At 40.6% G+C, this 22,130-nt stretch overlaps 1 protein-coding gene across 3 annotated transcripts; it reads right to left on the bottom strand.

Moving 5' to 3' along the window:
* Window positions 1–1,534: 1,534 nt before the first annotated feature.
* LOC124072836 (histone acetyltransferase KAT7-like) lies at window positions 1,535–22,109 on the bottom strand. Of its 3 annotated transcripts, none has more exons than XM_046414548.1 (15): window positions 21,667–22,109; window positions 20,019–20,163; window positions 18,668–18,877; window positions 15,990–16,274; window positions 15,818–15,900; window positions 15,261–15,347; window positions 14,527–14,625; window positions 14,325–14,435; window positions 13,364–13,555; window positions 11,063–11,152; window positions 9,763–9,903; window positions 9,429–9,522; window positions 9,005–9,151; window positions 6,343–6,449; window positions 1,535–6,155 (listed from the first exon to the last, which is right to left on the bottom strand). In XM_046414548.1, exons 1-15 carry the CDS (start codon window positions 21,679–21,681, stop codon window positions 6,057–6,059), a joined length of 1,905 nt encoding a protein of 634 aa, XP_046270504.1. In that variant the 5' UTR covers window positions 21,682–22,109; the 3' UTR covers window positions 1,535–6,056. The 3 variants fall into 3 exon arrangements, with proteins under 3 accessions (XP_046270504.1, XP_046270506.1, XP_046270505.1); XM_046414550.1 differs by having other exon boundaries at window positions 14,346–14,435; XM_046414549.1 differs by having other exon boundaries at window positions 15,990–16,271.
* Window positions 22,110–22,130: the final 21 nt, after the last annotated feature.

Here is a 22,130-nt window from a genome sequence, read left to right as displayed (position 1 = left end):
TGTTCATCTGTATAATCTATAATGTTATCAGTAATATTTAGTCATATTTAAAACTATGTATATGTAACCCTTATGTCTTTTAAAAGTGTTTGCTTAGTTCAGTTAAATCCATTAAAGCTGATTAAAGCTGTGTCTTTATTCTGTGTTGCCACTGTAAAGAATGATGCTGTTGAAAAGGAAAGTCAGTGAGTGGAATACTTAGTATCACTGGGATGGACCAGCATGACATATATTTAACTTTACTGTTGTGTGTGTGTGGGGAGGGGGGGAATCATGCTCTGACTCCATGGTATTATAGTAACGGCATAATGTTGCAGATAAATGAATAAAAACATATTTTGTTCACATGGGTGTCTGCCCATTCTTTTGCCCTGAATGAACGCATATGTACATATTTGATAATGTTACATCTAACATGAAATTTTAATATGTAACACTTTTACCTGAAATTTTTATTTACTTCTTCTGTATTATAGACTGGGAAAATGATGAAAATTATGCAACTGCATCATATTCCTCAAAGGGGCACTCCGAGGTTGTAACTGAAGCAGCAGAGGGAGACAATATAAATTATGAACAGAGCTTCCAGGTCTGAAAATTGAAGCTGATGCTGAAGTGTCATAAACCTGCGGTCTTTTTGATGGTCAGTAGGGGGCGTCCCAACTAGTCACAAAAGGAAACCTGATTGGATGTAAGCTTATGGTAAAATGACCCTACTTCTGACTTGGTTTATTCACTTAGTAACAATATCCTAGCAAGTTTATGGTCTCAGTCATCAATTTCAAGTCCTCCTCAATCCGGCACGATGTTCAGTTTGTAAATTATGGTCCCATTTACGGTAAAATAGATAATAAACCAGGGTATGCTGAAAGGGTTGACTACCTTGTGAAATCAGTCAGTACCCTCTGCAGCTCCACCATCTTACCCAGCTATGGTCACTTTTGTTTTAAAAAAAAAAGAAGATGGCAACAGCTCTAATACCAAACTCAAGGTTTCATAATGGTGGTCCACTAACCAGTAGAGTGTTGGCATAGTTTATTAACACTTGAGGTAGTCATATTCTGACATAAAGTTCCTTTTATGGGTAAAATACTCTAGCCTACATTTTCCATAATGCTAATAATGACTCAGCTGCATGTCATTGTTATGCCTCTCCCTGCCTCATAAACACCCACCAAATCTCCTAGCGGCATCATCCTTTAAAGAATTAGTGAAATTCAGTCTGTTTCAACACAGTCAGTACAAACTACTCACTGAGCTTTTTCCCTAGAAGTTTTTAAATTATCTATTTACTGGTTCCTTAGGCAGCTGAAAGCCTGGACCTCAATATACTGAAACAAACAGACAAAAGCTAAGCTGTAAGGTATTTCTCTTACAGTTGTGTAGACACCATCTGAAGTGAGTGACACCTCGTTAGTCATTGGTCCATACATTCTTCATTAATTGTTAACTGACCAGGCCCAAGCAATCCTTTACTCACAAATGAGTTTGAAGATGTTGCCGGGGAAAATACAAATAACATATCAAACAAAGCTCACCATGGTTTCACCATTTGCATTTATTGAAGAGGAAGGAAGGCGAGGAAGCATGTACAAAAGCACAACTGAGCTACATATCAATGCCGCGCTACTTTTGTTTGTGTCTGCTTTCAGTGCGTAGTTTAGAAATAGGAAGCAGGTTGCAATACTACAACAGCTCACTGGTAGCCTATGGAAGGTGATGGAATGCATCTGGTTTCTCAAAGTAACTGTGACACTGTTCAGATGTGTTTATAACCAACAAGGTGGTCAACCTATAGCTGCCACTGGCACAGAGAAAAGCTGGCACCGGGATAAAAAAATAGACAAGACAAATAAAAATGGACTGTGAGGTCAAGACAGACAGGCTAACCGGGGGGAAAAAAAATCTCTTTCGGACACTTTCATATGATTAAATATGATCAATTTGTGATGTTTAACAAATTGCAGGTCTTTATTTCGACAAAGCGTTGTCATTTACGGTTTAGTGAGGCTTTTCAAGTCAAAAACCTCCACCCCCACTCCATCATACCAATGCAGGTCACATTTCAACGTGACAAAGGCAAAATTACAGCCATAATCTAAACTGGCTCAGTCATGTACAGAACATCATCAAAAGTTGGATTTTCGAATGGATTTTTCCTTTGAAAATCTTTCAAAAAGTAAGTTCAGCTTACTGTAAATGGTAACAGGTACTGAGGGGATAAATGTAAGGTGCTGAGGGCATAAATGTAATCCTATAAAATGCTTGGCCTGTTTATATTGACTGGAAATCTAGCAGTCGGTGTCATGGCTCCTGAACCCCTTCATGTAAGACCCAGACGAAGACAGAAAAACCAACCACACAATTAGAGAAAATACAAACGTGTAAAACACAGATAAATAAATCCACAGATGGCAGAAAGAAAACTTTGCTACAAAAGAGAACACAAGACATGAAGAAAACCATTACAGAAATTAAAGGCAGCAATTCTACTCAGAAAAAAAGCAAATGTAAGTCCAAGTGTGTGAAGGAAAAACATTCCTCCACATAGCACTTTATGACACAAAAGCTGAAAAAGTAGCATTCTGAAAAAGAAAAAAAAATTGTTGATTCAATCTGACATTGTTATCCAAACACCTCCAATTTTATGTACAATGTTGGGAAAGACACTTAGAGTTAGTTGAGAAGATTAATACCACTGTATGCTTTTAGCTACTGCAACTAGCTGATTAGCTTAGCTTAGCATAAAGACAGGGGGGACAAGCTAGCCTGGCCCTGTCCAAAAACAACAACAAAATCCACCTACCAGGACCTGTAAAGTTCACCGATTAATGTTACATCTTGTTTGTTTAACCTGTGTGAGTCGGCCCTGTGAGGGACTGGTGACCATTCCAGGGTGTACCCCACCTCTCGTCCACTGTCAACTGAAACCTCCAGCCCCTCAAGAAACCCTGCATGAATAAGCAGTATAGAAAACAGGCGGATGTACTACGCTAAGCTATGTCATGCTTAGTACACAGACATGAAAGTGGTATCAATCTACTCATCTAACCAGAGGGGTAGGGCAAATGGATGTATTTCCCAAGATGATGAACTATCCGATTGTCAATAAAATAAAATAACATTTTTAAAGTTCTTAATCAAACACAGTAGGATGTAAAGAACAAAAAAAAAAGAAAAAAAAAAGAAAATGACCATGTTCACTAGTCTTAAGGTTGTGCTTGTATTTTCTTAATTGCTTGCAGCAGCAATTGTGGCGGTAACAAGTAATGACAATGTGCAAAAGCAACATGTCATGCCACTTTTGATTACAGGAGATAAATCTCTGAAATGTAAATGACTTCTGTCATTGTCCTTGGTGGTGGGGGTGCTGGAATCTCCCTCCTGTACCTTTCTAGACACATTCAAATCTACATATAATTTTGAGATAAATATCTACATTCACAAATAACCAGTGTCCTATGGAATGGACTTTCCTCCACCAGACTTTATCTTTTTACATTCTACACAGTTAACAAAAGTTTTTAAGAATATAAATAGCATATATTTTTTAAAAATCTAGTAAAAAAAAAAAAAACAAATAACAAAACACTAGCTAGCTGAAGACAGCTACATAGTTTCACATGATAACATACAAAAAAGCAAAAAAAGAAAACAAAAGGAACTTTAAAGTGGGTCGTTGTAGCTTTCATACAGTGGTAAACCTTAGAGGTAGAAAGATATAAAATATCATTGAGAACTTACCAAAACCACCAAAAAGGACACAGAAAAAAACAGCAACATGTTTGTGAGCTCCAACAATTGGGATTTCCCATGTACCTTTACCGCTTAGTATAAAACTGACATAAATAGCACAGCTGTCACTTAGATAAAAGGTTAAAAAGAAGGGAAGACAGAAGGTAATGAACACACCCAGGTACGTCCCATCCTGGTCACAGTCCAAACACGACCAGTGGCAGCTATAGCTCCCTGACAGCTGTTTGACTGATGTCTTAAATATTAGACAAAATGTGTGCGTTTGGTGCATGAGAGATGCTAAATTACTGATATGCTCTGGGTTCAAACAACCACTGCCAGGGTCAGAAAAATGTTAGGGTATTGCGGTCTGTCTAACATTTTTTTAGTCCTTTTCTTAAACTAAAAGAGAGTCTGTAAAGGATCTGACCTGTGACCATCTTATTGTAACTCCTCAAACCATTTCAAATGTGTGAAAACTGTACACTGTGTGTACAGTATGATGTAAGACAACACCATACTACAAGCTGATATTCACTCTTTACATTACTAAGTAAAAATACTGTTAATAAGAGGTAATGGTTTGTTCATGGGTACAATTGAACATCAGTGTATTTTTACATTTTTATGCAACTCTCCATGAATTGATCAAATTAATTCTCACTCTCCTGACTGGTATATCAAGGTCATGGCTCCTATTTCTAACATTTTGCCAAGGCCATGTCCTTCTAATCACAGACAGCTGGACTGCATCTGTCAAAATATGCTGCATGAGTCAATATCTTTCCCGATCTGCGTTGTGTTGACTGCCTCAAGAACGGAATGAAACGCAGTGCAGGTTCAATACTGGCTGTCGCAGATTGGATTAGCGGGTGTGCCTGGTACCCTGTGCTAATCAAGTGTGTAGGAGGAGGCGCACTAACAACGCCCAATTACTTTCACTTTTCAGAAGATAAATGGGGGTGAGGAGATACCAGCGGTGATCATACTTGATATACGGACATCACTGGCTGCTACATAGCGCCTATTTTCCGTTTCATAGTCATACTGTTGGAGCCAGAAACTCCTGCTTCTCTTTGTTGGAACCTCAAAAGTGTTCAACATTAAATATATAAAAAAAATTTAAAAAACACACCCAAAATAATTACATGAATAAATTGTCTAAAATATATAATATTAATATATGAATTAACCTGTATTTTGTGAAATAATTGAAAAATTATTCAAACTCGGGCCATCATTATGAAATGTTGCTTCATTGTTATAGGATATGTAATTCCAAAAGCAACTTCTGGGCACACCCCACGGTCTCCATCCTGTTGGATGTGCCTTGAAACATATATGGAGGCTTCAAGAAAAAAGATTTTGAACAACTGTTCTACACACTATAAAGCCCACGAGGAGCTATATTAATAAAATTGACTTGACTTGACTAATGTTATCTGCAGATGTTAATACTGTCCTTTTACTTGGAGTAATAAACCAAGCTCACATTCCCACCTAGTAAGTTAGCTGGCTAGGTAGGTCGCAAGTTAATTCAATTTAAGGAGAGTAAATAAATTAAGTAAATTAAAGGAGATTTTAGTTTATGTGTTTGTGTACTCGGCAGTCTATCTAAAGCATTCACTAGCTAGAATCTATGTAGTAAATTCTTCGGGCCTCTGGACTTGTTAGGGTTCTTGAAGACGTTTCACCTCTCGTCTAAGAAGCACAGACGTATGGCACAACACGGGAGAGCCAACACCTCCGGACAGGACTCAGCAATCCACCTGCACTTCAAAGCCATTTTTGTTAACCTGGAAGAGCCCTCACTCACCAGAGGAGGTGGGCTCTGCCACAACCTGTCCCCCACTTACTGGGTGTCATGTTCCTGTAACCTTTTTTGCCCTCTCTGATCCCTCAATGGCAACTCTGACTACAGCTACTACTACAAATTTTGTAGAATCAGATCTCACAGACTGCACATCGACAGACTACAATGATACACTGATTACATTTCATCTAATTTCTTTCTGTAATAGGCAAATATGCCTAATTTTGTTTTAATGTCCAAAAAAAATCCTCTGGACAGTCGTAATATCAATGAGCTAATGGTGTTTTTGTTGGACTGAAGTCAATTTCCCAAGCCATGACATTGAGTGCTGAACCCAGAGTAATGGCTGACCTTGGAACTGAAAGACTATACTGTAGCTGCTGAAAGCGTTTTGTACACGAGTGTCTGCAAGGGTTTAGGCTCAATGTCTGTGAGCATGCCAGTGTGTGTAGGAGGATCTGTCCATGTATGCGTGTGTTTTGAGTCTGGAGTGTGAGAGGAAGCTCCTCTACGTCCCTTTAGGTGGTGTCCATTTTAAGGCTGTCGGGTCAATGGTCTTGCCATTACCACGTTTGGTCTCCTTGGCCTTCCAGTCATCAATAAGGTCCTACAGAAATAAAATACACCTTAGTCAGCTACACCAATGAAGCGTTCTGTAATAAACCTGAAATGTGTTTGCACTCATTAGTAAGCACTAAGAGCTTTAAACTCATCATAACTACCAGCTTGGCAAAGTGTCATTTTTCCACTACACAGACAGATGGAAGAACTGCTGATCCTTGACTGTTTTCTACCTGTCTCTTTAAAACCAGGTGTTTTCCCTTCCAGTATTTGAGCATCTGGAGGGATTGTAGTGTGCTGACAATATCCACTGGGTTCACTGCCGTCTCCTGGCTGATCTCTGTGAACACAAGAGCAGGACAAGAGGAGGTCTGAGGTATGGCATCAGGACTGTTTGATTAAGAACACTCCTACAGTGTGAGTCTGTACTTGGGCACAATTAATGCTTTGAATGCTAACATCAGCATACTAACATGCTCACAATGAAACTGTTCAAGAAATAGTTAGACATTTATAGATATGTGCCAGAAATGTCCTCACTGATTGACTCACAGTATGGATAATTTCTCTGTGAAGTCAGATATTTGGGGTAACAACATCAGAAATCACAGGGAGGATCTTTTGTCTTTGATAATCAGATGCATGCTGGCTTCTGCTGTTACTATGCAACAGAAAAAACATTATAAAACTTTAGATAAAGCAAGACCACAGTTCTAGTCCTTTGTGTAATGTGCATTCACCGCAGCACAGTTAAAACTAATCAAAGCTTGTGATAACAGCACACTTCATACATCGCGCGGAGCCATCCAATCACGGCAGCACAGTGAGAACGCATTTTGAATGCAGGCTGGGATGACTGCGAAGGGTCATTTGTATTACTTTGTGTGAGCTGAAAACATCTGCCTAAATTCAAAATAATGTGCAGAAATTTTGATTAAAAAAAAATCCAAAAGCTCAAAAGAAAAGCAGGATAAAAAAGACAGGCTTGCATGGGAGGGAACAGAGTGTTATTACTGAATCATTTTTTTCACAGGGTCATCATTGCTGCCCGATCTTTTAATTAAGGCTTCCACTACCTCTTTAGTGTGACAAAATGTTTTTTGAGTTGCAGTGAATCAAGTTATTTGAGCATGTAAAATGAAGTGCACTATTGTGTCTTACAGTTAAAGGCAACAGACTAAATGATCTAAATTGATGATGATCTCTTCTACTGCCATATTATGACATGTATAATTACTGCTGTTCAAATTAGAGATGAGCACGATTAGTCAACCATCCACTTAAAAGTTGCTTCCCTTGTTAGTCAGCTCCAGTTAACTGGTTAAGCATCCCTAGTTAAGATCATCAGATGACCGAAGGAAACAGATAATTTTGGTTAAAAGTACTTTCTCCAACAGTAGCACTCTGGTTCAGCATTATAAAGAGTGGGTCCATTTTGTCCGCATCGAGCACAAACACAGCGACAGCCATGCGCTTGGGCGACACAGGGCCAACACAGTACTGCAATATGATGTATTCTTTTCAAATACATCTTTTCAAATATTTTAGGGGGGAGGGAAAGCATTTTAAGACCACAAAGGTACACACAACAGCTTTTGATGAAAAACACTAAATCCGTCCATCCATCCATTTTCTACACCGTTTATCTGTCAGGGTCGCGGGGCGGCTGAAGCCTCTCCCAGCTAACTACTACTATCTTGTACACCTTGGGCTGGCAAAGACAGACAACCATGCACACACACACACACAGACACACCTCAGGGCAATGTAGAATAGCCAGTTAATCTAATGTGCGTTGTTTTTGGGACTGTGGGAGGAAGCCTGAGTACCCAGAGAAAACCCACGCAGGCACAGGGAGAACATGGGACCAGGATAGGAACCTCCAACCCTCCTGCTGTGAGGTGACAGTGCTAAGAATCCCTAAATGTTAACCCATATTTTGTTTGTTTACAAAAAGATTTCAGGGAGTACCTTTGATTTCTAGTTAATTTGGAGAAAGCACTAACATCACTTTCTGTTGAGTTTTACATGAGAAATTTCACAATACTGTATCATTACCAACTTCTAAGCATGCTAATAGTGTGACTCTAGAGATGAGAATGGAGGTCAGTCCACCATTTTGTTCCTGACTGAGATAACAACTACTGCGTTCCATGAAATCTGGTACAGACAATCAAGAATCCTAATTACTTCTGAACTGTAAAAAGTTGCTAACCTCTTAACTAGTATTCTTAGCTTTTCATCAAGTGCCACTGGGTAAAATTTAAATGTGCTGAATACTTTGGTTTTTGCCCAGATACATTCCCATCGGCCTCAAATGTGATTAACCAGCAAATGTTAGCATGCTAACATGCTAAATTGAGATGGTGAACATTATACCTATTTTAAATCACCACTGTAACTGTTAACATGTTAGCATAGTATTTCACTCAAAGCAGCACTGTGCCTACGTCCGGCCTCACAGAGCTGCTGATGTGGCTGTTGTTTTCACCACAGGCGCTGGTCTTCCCCCTAGACTGGATACAACCATCATAAACAAAAGTGACTCTGCAGGATGATTTCTCTGTCCCCTGAATGTGTTTGGGATGACCCAGTTTTGCACAAGTCTCCCATGCATCCACCTTCATTCATCACCTGAACACACTGATTTTGTGCCTCAGTGCTCTTTGATCCATCCACAAAGGCAAACACACATGAATGCACGCACATATTAAAACACACACACACACAAATACACACACAGTTTCAAGAATTCTTGGCCTCTTTGGCACTTTCACATTCCTTCCTCACAGTTTGCCCTTTAATGAGTTACTTGTCCACCCCTTTTTTCCCCATTTCTCTTGCACTCTTTCCTAACCCTTTACAGTATTTTGGAGAATGAGGTCTGGTACTGACCCTTGATGGAGATCTCCTTGCCCTGAAAGTTGTTCAGGTAGCGCAGCAGCACCTCCTTCCAGTAACTCCGGTAGCTGATAAGGCCCAGATCAGACAGGGGTCGCTCAGGTGAACCCACCTTCTCCTCCACCTTGGACAACAGGTAACCTGAGAGGACAGATCAGACAGAGCTTTTCTATTGGCTGTCCAGAAGTAAGCATACAGAAATATAACAAACAATGAATTACGTTAATAGCCAACTAGAATAATAATAAGAGTGTGCAGGATTTTTGGCAGACTGATAGCCTCTTAAATCTGGTGTTACTGTGCTGTGCAGGGTCCCTTGGCTCTGCACAGCACACAACACACACACACACACACACACACACACACACACACAAGGACAGAGTAAAAAGCAATACACACGCTGGGTGTCTCTACTCACTGAAGTCTATGAGCATCTTGCCGTAACCCTGCCTCATGTACTGCGGCATGGTGAGAATGCAGGACACGTTGTAGTTCAGGAAGGAGTTCTTCTCCTGCAAAGGGAGAATAAATCTCATGGTTTGACTGACACAGTTTTCTATCAGTACTTTTATTCTTGAACTGGAGGTTACTGATACTTTAAACTGATATTTACTTTTTACAATCTCATTATTTTTGGTTTTGTATACTCACTTATGTTCTACCACAGCTTAAATGCAAATTCCTATCTTGATGTTCCACACTGGACTGCAACATTTTTACAGTAATCCATCTGTGAATGGCTCCTGGCTTACCTTGGAGAAGTATCCGACTAGATGACACCCCGTATTGTCAGCTTCAGTCATGACATAGAACAGGAAAGGTTCAACATCGTAATACAGGGTCTTGTGGTCCAGGAAGAGTTTCGCCAACAGACACAAGTTCTGACAGTAAATCTGTGAGGGAGAGCATCACAGCAGACATTATCAGAGACTCCATTATATGGTATCAGAAAAATCTGTTGATGTCTCTCTTCACTCTTGAATTTATATCATGGATGTAGAGAGGACATCGAGTAAAAGAAAAGGGATCAACAAGACACTGGAGGGAACTCTGATGAGTTCAGTCAGAGGTAACACAAGGCTTCGCCTGCCACTGCTCACTAGCTTATGGCAAATGTACAGTAAGCTATTCAGGCTGGTTGTCGGGGTGAATAAATACAAACGATCCCGAGGTCAGACACACATTAGTAACACAAGGGGAAAATTGGCTTTGCTCGAGACACAAGCACAATTTGAACACCACCAATCAGTGCTAAAACCGACATATATTTTTTTTGAAGGTTACAGGAAAGACCGCCGTCTGACCTCACACGGACAGACAGTCCAACTGATCCATCTCATCACCAAATCATCTTCAAACTTCACCAGAATAAAACTTCATGATATTAAAATCAACATGACTTTCCAGTTTACTGAGAGGTTTTTCATACTTCATGAATGACTGCCACAACAACTTCTACCGTTCAATGTTTGAACATCTTTCTGCTCCAACCAACGGTGCGCCGTCACCTACTGTATAACACATGGTCCAGTCCACCTCCATCATGTCCTCTTGGCTGCCTCCCATTGAAACTGCAGGCTGCTTTGTGTTACCATGATGCTTTTTAGTATCTAATTTGACAAACTATCTCCTCCTTGTTTCTGTCACAGGTGACAAGTCGCTGGCAGCTGCGTTATATTTTCTAATTATTTTGGGTTTCCTAATTAGACTACTGACATTGTCATTTTATGCCCTAACTGTCATTCACATTTTCAGATTCTTCTTTAAAAAATTAGCTACATAGTATCAATTGTGATATAACTGCCATATTAATTTAAAATGTAAAAGCAATAGTTCAGCAGTCAACTGAGAACTTTTAAACACAAAAAGAAAAGTCACTAGGGGCACCCTAGAGTTAACTTACCTGCAAAACACAACAGGATTCGAATTTCTAATTGGAAATTTTTTGTAGCATGTTTGTGGAGCAGTGCATTTGCTTAAAGTTTTTAAAATACTAAAATGTGGCCAATGGATTCCTGGACCTTGAGGGGGAGCTGCACAGCTCTCTTTTACCTTGTTCTTCTTTCCATCCACCTCAAAGACGGAAATGTTCCCCTTCCTGTAGATCTCGTCACCTGGAGGGTGCTTCCACACACACTTGGCCTTAATGCAACAGAGACCAAAGGAAGCAGCAGTGATTAGTTTATGTACTAGTTAGAAAAGCATTTCACTTTGAGTTGCACATAGTGATCACTGAAGTTCAGTTCACATCTCATGTCTGTATTTGGGCTTAAAATGGTACACCAGTAATGTGATGAGGCGCTCACAAGAGGGAGGTGGTGGAATGAAAGAATGGCTGAAATCAAACCAACAGAGGTTGCTGACTTTCTGTGCTTAGTATGAACTAATCCCAGTTGACCGTTGCCAAAGTCAACTAGATAAAAGTACTATTTTTTGACCTCCTATCTCCAAACCATTCAGTCACTCCGCAGAGCACACGGTCAAGAAAACAGTCCTCTTCTCATGTCCCTCACTGCAGTATAGAAACAGTGTGAAGTGCATCAGAAGGGCAAAGTTATATAGTCTAATCTAAATAGAGTCTGCATGGTCTAGGAATACAATTATGAATCGCCTTAGGCATTCAGATAGTGAGCTTATAGCTTGAACCAAAGCAACAGCACAGACTCTCTTTGTGCAAAAGGCAATTTTCACCTTAATACTTTGAATTTAGTCTTTATAGTTATCAGAGACATTTTAGCTAAGATACAGTACCACACCTGGAGGAACCTGCAGTTTTTCATGGTGTAGTACATTTTTTTCCCCTCAATGAAATGTGGGATGAATGAGAGAACAAGAAAACTGCTCATTAAAACTCACTATTCATACTAAGTCACAAGGAAGTCTGATGATTAACTGTGCATCAGCAGATACAATCTGTAAAGTGAATCCTAATCCTAACTAAAGCAACATGAGACACACAAACTGAATTCTAGGAGCATTATAGGTGGAACTGACACTGTGTCAACTGAATACAGCATGGGAGAATGAATGAAAAATCATTGCCAGCATGTATTTTTATTGCAGTAATGCCAATTAATCTAACAAACTAGCTTTGTATTGATAAAGGGCAGGTCGATTATATTTATGGTTTTAAGGTTTGTCTATCATTCTGTGATTTTCCAGTAGTGTTCCTTCTGTAATCAAATATTTTTCCAAACATGCATGTTTTAGCATCGAAATGGTATTTTCCAAAGCCCTTCTAAAATCCTTTTTCCATGTGACCTGATGTTGCAACCTCCAGCTCACCTTCATGCCTTCATGAGCAGCAGGGATAAAGAGAGCATTTTGGCTGAATTCAGACAAAATCTGTCGATACTTCCCACAGGATTGCTTTTGTGATTTAGAACATAAAATAACAGCTCAAAGCTCTGACTCACTGTTTTGTTAAAACTAACACTGCTCTCTCTGTGCACTCTGGAAGCACTCTGTAGCTTGCTCGACCATTGCTTCGGTCTGTCTCACTCTGCTGTCTTCGTTGAGCAGGAGAGCTGGAAAGTAACTTTGAATGGTGTTTTAAAGGAGGGTTTAATAATTATAAAATCATCTTCCACCTCCAAGGTCAAATATTCAAGTCAAACACTTGAGTCACTCTCCACTGACACGGTCAGTGAAGGCTCTGAGTAGGGGGAGGGGAAGGTACACTGTATAGACAAAAGTGTCCAGACATACCCCTTTATGGGCCTGTTTTTCAGGGGTTGGGCTCGGCCCCTTACTTCCAGTTAAGGGAAATCTTAATGCTTCAGCAACAGTTTGGTGAAGGCCCTTTTCTATTCCAGCATGACTGTGGCCCAGTGCACAAAGCAAAGTCCATAAAGACATGGTTGGATGAGTTTGGCGTGGAAGAACTTGACTGGTCCACAGAGCCCTGACCTCAACCCCATCCAACATCTTTGGGCCTTTTCATCCAACATCAGTGCCTGACCTCACTGTTGTTGTTGTTGCATGAATGGGCAAAAATCCCACAGAAACACAAAACACAAGCTCTTGTGAAAAACCCCAGAAGAGTTGAAGCTGTTACAGCTGCAACGCTGTCCACGTATTTAAAATGCAGTATCTTTAAAGTTACTGTTGGTGTAAAGGTAAGGTGTCCCAATACATTTGTCATTACAGTGCAGTGTATAAGTCTGATAACCTACGTCACTGCTTTCTGCAGTTCCATCAGCTTACATTGTAAAAAAAAACCCTGGAAAATAATGCAGATGGAGCTTCTCTTTAATAGGAATACATGTGTAAAGAGGATGTCGGATAGCTATTCTGTAATTTTCCAAGAACCTGCAGATGTTTCCCAAAAACTGAAAAATAAAACTGTCTTACCATGTGCCTGCGCAGAATAGTCTGACTCTTCATATACTTCAGGCAGAACTCGCACATGTAGAGCCTCCCCAGGCGGGCGTATTCCTCTGGGTATGGAGAGTGGTACCAGGTGTCCAACTCGTAGCGACCAAAGATGATGGTCTTAATCATGTTGCTGTTCTCTGACACCTGGCCGGCCAGACGAAGCTTCTCCTGTACGAGCCAGGACAGGGGGGAAAGGGAGACCGGGAAAGGTGAAAAGGAACAAAAGAGGAAAAGAAGGCGAAAGAGGAAAGATCTCAATTATTCAGGGAAGTGGACCAGGTGAACCAAAGATCACACTTAGGAAAACCTCAGTGGAGGCAACCAATCACAATGAAGAAATAAATAAATAGATGAAAGACAACAAAATTAGGATGAAGAACAAATAGGAAAAGGCTTTACATGAAAGCAAAGAAAAGATTTGCCTGAAAATTCTGAAAGTAATACAAAATAACATGAAATTAAGACCTAAATGATGTAAACATATTTTAAGGGCTTAAACTTAAAATGTTTGTCTGACAAAGATTGCTTTTATTTAGTAGTGAAACAGAAACCAACAGCAGCTTGAAAAGCCTGCAATTAATCTAAATCTTGTCTTTTTTGGAAATGTTTTAAGTATTTGTAGTTAACCAACTAAAACATGCAAAACCATCTACACAATCATTCAAAGTAAGCCTGACTGAAAATAACAATGCATCTTCGTCTGAATGGATCACAAAGTGACAAAGCAGAAGAAAAACAAAAACAAAAACAAATACAGAATAACATGAAGAGATCGTCCAAACTACCAAAAATATCAGACTCCTCCTGTGGCAGCAGGGGAGCGTTTGCTGACTGAAACAGAGAAGAAGAGGAATAACACAGAAAAGAGAGGAGACAAAAAAGAAAGGAGAGGAGAAAAGAGGAAGGGAGAGATGTGACGATGAGTTTTCTCTCTTACAAGGTCCTCCGAGGCACGTGCCTGCGCTTTCCTGAACAGCTCGAGGTCGTAGTCGCTGGTGATGTTCTCCAACAGCGGCTCCCTGCTTGCTCCGTGGCTCTGACGGTGATCCTGGACGAGGTGGAGAGGGAAAAGAGCAAGACTTTCTAAATATTATGTGAAGGAGGGAGGTTTGACCCACATTCATTTCTCAGCCACATACCATGTACTTTTCCTTCTGCTCCTTATTGAGGCTGGAGTTCCTCTTCCTCCTCAGCTCCGTCACCTTGTCCTTGTAGCGCAGTTGACGATCTGTGGGGGCCTGTAACCACGGAAAAAACAATTAAACAAAGAAAATGATGCACTTACATTTGACCCCTTTGCCTTTTGAGGGGTGACAATGGTACAATGGTATAGCAAAAAGCAGGCTACCACAGACTGAAATGAAAAAGATAATAAATACTACTAATAATTTCCATTAACATTTATATTTTATCACAGCTTCATAAAATTTTAAAATGTCAGAAATGTGAGAGTTCATAATATTAGACCAGTTATCACATCTGTGCTGGTGTCCCACAGGGATCTATACTCGGACAAGCTACACTATGTGGACAAAAGTATTGGGACACCTGGGACCATCCACCTGCACCCACACACGCCCACACACACCCACCTACACTCAGTCCACAACGAAGTGAGTTGGACAGGCAAAACCTAGGAAGGGTCACAGCCCTCACCTAGATTCACTTGTTCAGTTAATAAAGAGAAATGTTTTATTTACCTTTACCTATTCTTTACCTTTAGAGAAAGACAGAATATGTGTATACTGTATGTGTACATGTCTGTCTGTGTTAGATGTGAGCATGTGTCACGACACGTTACGCTTGTCTGATGCTCTACCACATATTTATATCTTTGTGTGTGAGTGTGTGAGTGTGTGTGCTTGCGCATTACCTGATTTCTTGTGGAGTGTCTGTTCTCGTCTTGGCGGTGCGACAGCGTCCTTTCCTCAGCCTGTTTGTCGCGCGTCGATGCCTTGCCCTAACAAAACATCAACACTGTCTACCACAAGCGACTCACAACCACCCCCGCAGCAGAAACATCACAGCATCCACCTCCATGTTCCTGGAGGCTTCGCAGCTTGACAACTTCGATTTGAGTTTCCTTCAGTGTTTTCCACTGGACACTCAGTCGCAGTGTGAAGGCTGAGATGTTCCCACAGCACACATGAAACATTGTTTGACAAATGAGTAATATTACAAAAGATACAAAAGAGTAACTGAAGCAAAATGCAACAATTTTATTTTATTCTCATGTGGTGAAAATAAGTGAGTAAAAATGAAAAAGACAGATCATAAGATAACAAACAACAATTAAAATAGACAGAGCTTCCTGTGGGAAGATTTTCTGTTTTAAAATAGCGGTCAGCATCATTGTTTCACACTCCCGTCTTACCCTGGAATCCCTGCTAACATATCTTTGTGTGTGTGTGTGTGTGTGTGTGTGTGTACCTTGCATTCATCAGCAGAGAGATTGTGGTAGAGAGGACATCCCGATATGGAAAAATGTCTCTCGTGCCTCCCTGTTAGATGACCTGGAAGAAAAGGAGAAAGAGGGAGGGCTTAGTGGATTGGAGCAGAACATCTAAACATCTGAAAAATGTTGCAGTGTTTGTGCCCTCACCCAATGAGTTGCACCCAGGCGTGGGACACTTCATGTTGAAGTTGTAACTCTCGTGGAAGCGCCGACGTTTGGGCCGGTGGGAAAGGTCGTGGGCGGCGGCCTCTTTGAGCGACAGCTCTTTGGCCAATCTCTCGTCCTCCTCTTGTGAAACTACAATATCGTTGCTGGAAGACACGTGGTCGTTGCTGGGGCTCGAAACCTCAATGTCTGACTCTGAGGAAGGCGCATTACCTGTTGGGGTGCGAGGAGGGGTCTCATCCCGGTCCGCCCCCTGCTTCAGGTCTGCTGAGCCAATCAGGACAAAAGGAATGAGAGGGAATAATTTTCAGAATGCCAGGGAATAAACTTACAGCTGCTCAAAAAATCAGTGGCTTGTCACTTCAAGTGAAAATGTCAAGTCTGTTTGATTTGAAAATATTTCAAATCAAACTGGTCCTCATTGAGATAATAAATACATTAGCATGCATCCTAATGCCCTATTTTTAAAGGCATGATTCAATAATGGGTAGTTATCCAGGCTTATCCAGTGAGAACCTCACAGAATGGGTTATTTTTATGTCTAGGTGCAGTTTTACAGAAAGCTCAATCATATTATGGTTTTTATGCACTGGACTAAATACAACTACTGTAGATTGGACAACAACAACAGTAACACCACTGACAGAAAAACACGTCAGTGATTCAAAAGCATCTATTCCTCCATAGCCTAAATAGTCAGGCTAATGTTTTACCACTTGACCTGTGATAAAGGTATCTCTGTAGGATGAAAATGTGACAGAAGTGCAGCTAACACCCTCCAGCAGTGGCTGTCAGTAGACAAATCCAATAGTAAAGACTGATGTTACTGCAGCGGAGGACCAGTGTTCAAGCTCAGGGAGTCTGGTGATTGGGAGGACTTATTGCAGGCAATTTCCTTTCCTATTTTTCCAGTCACACAGGGATATTCAAAATGTCAGGCAATTTTCTTTAACTCTGAGATTGTAAACCTACACCAACACCAAACAACGCTTTGTGTTACATCCCAAAACATCATTGTTGCGCTGAAAGTCAGAAAGAACTTGAGAAAGCCTGCAGACAGCCAAGCAAAATAACACAAGACCTACAAGAGTTAGAAGCCTGTTCCTGACTGAGTGAACGACTTTCCCCTTTGGCTTTTTCTTTGTTTCTTCAGAGTAAGTAGGCGCAAACTTAAATTAAATACAGTAACTCACGTTTGCACGAGAATAAGAGCAGTTCTGTAAGATTATCATGAGTGGGTTCGTTGATTGCTCACGCAGCACTGAAGACTTTTAGACTGTGCTTGCCAACTATGTGGGAGCGACCTCGGATTCACGTTGTGCCTTAGACCGACAACAACGGCTTCTTCTTCAGCTATTTATAGGAACCACAGCTCAGAGGGCTGCGCCTGTACTGTACTGACTGGAGTTATGGTACATAACTAATGCTCTATTTCACGTAGGTTTTACTTCCTAAGGGCCCTACACACCAACTTCATGAGAAAAAATAAATAAATAACCAGTCTACACCAGTGTGTCACAGTACAATGGCACAGAGACAATACCTGATATCTGGGAACAAAAACTGGAAAACAACATAAAATCTACTGCTGTGAGCAGTGGAGACAATGGGACGGGCGATGAGTAAGAGAGAAAACAGATCTCCATACGCCCAGAGGCATGAGAGAGCACGCAGTGACATCTTATATTCAAATTTGCGAACTAAATGACTAATTTGCTTAACAGGAATCAATTGTTACTTAACTTTGAAGAGATTTATTTTATTTGGATCTAAATCAGAAAATGAAAAATGTTTTGGAGAGAGCCTTAAACTGGAGACCGCATATTAAAATGATCTAAAATAACAGAGGTATAAAGTGAAATAATACATTATTTTGTAAGCTATTGTAATCTAGTTAGGGCAAGCAAGCACCACACAAAACTGCAAAAGATTTATCGGTTATGTTGGAACGATGTTCAGCTTCAGTCTTCAAAGGCCAATACAGAATTTTTCTTTTTTTTTTTTTCCTTTCCCCAGAGGTTTTTAAAGGAATTCCTCATTACCAAAAAGTTTTTTATCTTGAATTCACATCTATTAGAGTATTGTAAAGTTGGGTTACTTTATGATTCTTTGTATTATTTCTTAGAATTTTGCTTTTCACATTTGATCTTTCTATTTTGCACTGTGTGATGATTAAAATGACAGTGTAATGACAGAATAAAATATATTCGTGAATGAAATATGACTCTGTGTTAAGGTAATAAATGATAAAATTGAATAAGCACACAGTCTACACACAGATCCAGATCACCACCATCCACAACAGATCCATTCATTCATCCCATTGACAAAGCACAATCCAGGATATGTGCTGAGTCTGATTTGTCTTCTTTATGATCAGGAACACACTGTGAGCACAAACTGAGCTCATAACATTAACTGAACGTCACCACAATGAATGAATGAAACAGGCAGATAAGACGCCCTTCCTCTCCACCTCATCTTCATGTCATTCCTTCTGTTCTCTGCCATTCAGTCTTCCTTTTCAGCTTCTACTGATCAGTCTTATTCTTTTACTCTCCCTTTCGACCTGTTCCTCCTTTTGATAAAGAAAAATGTTGAAAGCACTCCTGATATATGATCTAATTTCTAAGACATACAGGAAACACTATTGGTCTCACCATTAGCCTCGGTATCTGAGCCAGACGACCTGCTCTGCCGCAGTGGGTATTTTTTGGCTGTAGTGATTGTCGCCCCCTGCTGGCTGCGTGTGACCCTGCGCTCGGACGAGAAGACGGATGCTGCCACTGCTGCCGATTCTGCCGCAGAATCTAAGCCTTCCTCATTACTCACTGGTGCAGGAGAACTACTTCGCACTGAGTTGCAGTTATCTAGAAGAGAAGAGAAGAGAAGAGAAGAGAAGAGAAGAGAAGAGAAGAGAAGAGAAGAGAAGAGAAGAGAAGAGAAGAGAAGAGAAGAGAAGAGAAGAGAATGCAATAGAAGTTTAAATATCCAGCTTTAACTAAATTAAGCTTATTATAGCTTCCACTCTTCAGGAAAGGCTTTCCACAACATTCTGGAGTGTTTCTGTGGGAATTCTTGCCCATTCATGCAGCAGAGCAATAGTGAGGTCAGGCACTGATGTTGGACAAAAAGGCCTGGCTCACTATCGGAAAAACAGCTCCATACCACACCTAAATTTAATAATAAAGAGATGTGTCCCAATACTTTTGCCCATATAGTGTGTATTTTCAATTAACTTTTAAATGCACTTCTTTCCATTTATGATTTTGCTACATTTGCTTATTACAGCTTAATTTTACAATATACTGAATAGATGCACTAAAATTTTTCTTTACAAAATACAGACTGATTTATTAAACCTGACCAATCTGTAACTGAGCAATTACAAGCAAAAAAAGTAAGAAGATAGTTACTTGTTGTGAATACCTTCTGTGTCATGAAAAGAATCCGTCTTTTTGAAGAAAACTAGACTCTGTGTCCTTTCTAAGGCTGTATGATGAACACAACAATGTAGCCAACTTGTCTCGGTAACAAAAAGAAGAGGAGACAATGTCATCCTTTCTTTCCCTGCTGTAAATTCCCTGTGGCAGGCACAGCAGAAAGAGGTCACACTGGGGGTGGGAGTGGAGTTTATATGTCTGTGGTGGGGGGGAGGTCAGGCTGTCTGAAACCATTCATGCTTTAAGGCCGCCCATACATAATAGCAGAACTGCTGAGGTGAAGGGAGTTTGAAGTCTCTGTGGTCCCTGAATGAAAGCATGATTCCTCATTCGAATTAAATCATTATATAAATAAAATATATATAAAATGCACTTAGAACTGCTTGGTCTGATAATAAATATACATAACCAAAAAAGTTCAGTAGTGTATAAATTACAGAGGTAGGCCAATGGCCAATGTTATCAGTTCCTCACCCCAGATTTTCAATTGCTCTTCCCTATATACGATGTGACTAGTTTATGTGAATTTCTAAACTTCACACCAAGGATTTTTTTTTCTGACGTTTACCTTGAGAGCTTTGGCTGAGGCGCAGTGACGCGCGAGTCAGGCGCGTGCTACTGCGCCTGCGCGCACTTTCAGACGCTTCGGTGTGCTCGAGGTCGGCGGAAAAATCCGAGTCCTCCGTCCCGTCCGAGCTGCTGCCTGCGGTCCTCTGAAAACAACAACACTTATCAGCACTTATCGGTTATTTGTTGGTAACTACAAGTATGACAGTTAGAAAGCCCGCATCAGATCAGAGAGACTAAGTTAGGTTGTGTGTGTGTGTGCGTGTTACCAGCGGATAATTCAACAAAGATCCCATACTAAGGGAGGAGCATCGCCCCCTTCACATTTCCTCCGGCTCTGTATCCTCTCTTGACACGATAGACTTGTCAATAAATACTCAGTATGTGCCAAATCGGCATCAGCGCGGGTACACACACCGAATTACAGGCTGTCTATAGCTGCCTGCCGCACTGAATGAATGAATGGGGTGATGCAGCCGACGCATGAGGTCTCACCCTACCCGACTATAGACCAAAATCCGCCGGCTGGGTGGGGGTGGGGTAAGGGGACTCAAGTAGTAGCCAACATGTAATTTGCATTTAACAAATAAAATGTGAGGCCCCGTCCATCCTCTAAAATAACAGACCAAAAATGAAATGTCTACAATTAATATGGAGAAAAGATATCAGATGCTTATTTTTCTATATGTCATTCATTCACTGTGGTCATTCTGTATTCCGTCAAATTTATTTATTTTACCATTTTCTCCATATGTCTCATAAAATTTAAGTAATAACATATAATAAGCAGATAAAACAAAACTTTGTTTAGGCGTACGACAGGCGTGCGACAGAGGCAGAAAAATAGAAAATACTTTTGATGCATGTATCGGGTATATAAAATAATGTTGATAACATCCCAATAAGGATACTAGGAAGAACTGACTGCTTTTTAATAGCACTAAAAGACAACAACAACGTACGGGTGAAAAGACTACCACTCTCATTATCACTACACTACACATGGACCACAAGCGCACATTAATTGTGTTTGACAACTCCACAACAAGAAGCTGAGTACTTCATTTACATACGCCCAATTACATTGGAGAAGTGGCGGGGATTGCGAATGCCAGACCAATGAACGCAACGCTTGTACGCATTCCGTCCAATCACAGCGTTGTTTTGGTGCGGACGCTTCGTACCATCCTCGTACTCAAAGAATAGCCTGTTCCTCAACTGTCGTTAACGACATTTACGGAGGTCAGCATCTCCATGCTCCCCACTAGCGTATGGAAATCTGACCAAAATTCGCACTACCCTGATTTTCAAAGCTCTTCTGACGAGCCATACCCCATAAAAGCGACACTTCATAAACAACGACACATTTTGGCAACTTAGCAATAAACATTGTTTAGCGTAGCCTTTAACACCATACAAAACACAGCGCAGCTGTTTGATTCTACCAACGCTGATAATCAACACTCATCTATAGCTTGACAACGGCATGTTATATAATCTCATTCCACCCGGATGGTGATCAAAAGCTTCATAAAACAGCGGGTTTATATTCCTCTACGTTGGCTAACATTAGCTATGACGTTATGTTGTTGTGAGTCCGATCTGCAGTCTGCTCTAACGGTTAAGTGTACAACACACATCTACCTTACCTTTCTCCGGGGCATTTTCAAAGGTGCAATGTGTCGAGTCTGGAAGATTATTACGCCGTACTTTGGGAACAACTTATCTTAGCTTCTATAAATAATAAGAAACAGCATTTGATATCAGCCAACTCAGCTGAAAAAAGCGCACCAATTTCGCTACACTTCCTCGTTAGTACGGCGCAAACTCGCTGGTTTTTAGGGTCCGTCCGTCCAATGCCTCCGTGTGGAACATATAGCCGTAGTAGCCACAGCAGTGGCCCTTTGATAAGGATATTTTGTCTCATATTCACCGAGCTCGAGTGGAGCATTATAAGGGCAGTGAATTATTTCAACTTTCGAAAATTCAGGAAAGTTATTGAATAGTTGCTATACGTTAGGTACCAAAATATCACTGTAATAGCTAGCTACGCATATTAAAACTCATCAGGTGTTGCGTATCACGGAGCAGGGCGACCAGCTAAAATATTAAA

This window comes from Scatophagus argus, chromosome 16 (assembly GCF_020382885.2).
Source record: "Scatophagus argus isolate fScaArg1 chromosome 16, fScaArg1.pri, whole genome shotgun sequence".
Lineage (NCBI taxonomy): Eukaryota > Metazoa > Chordata > Actinopteri > Scatophagidae > Scatophagus > Scatophagus argus.
Note: the sequence above shows the minus strand (reverse complement) of the source record. Positions and strands in the feature narration are given on the sequence as shown.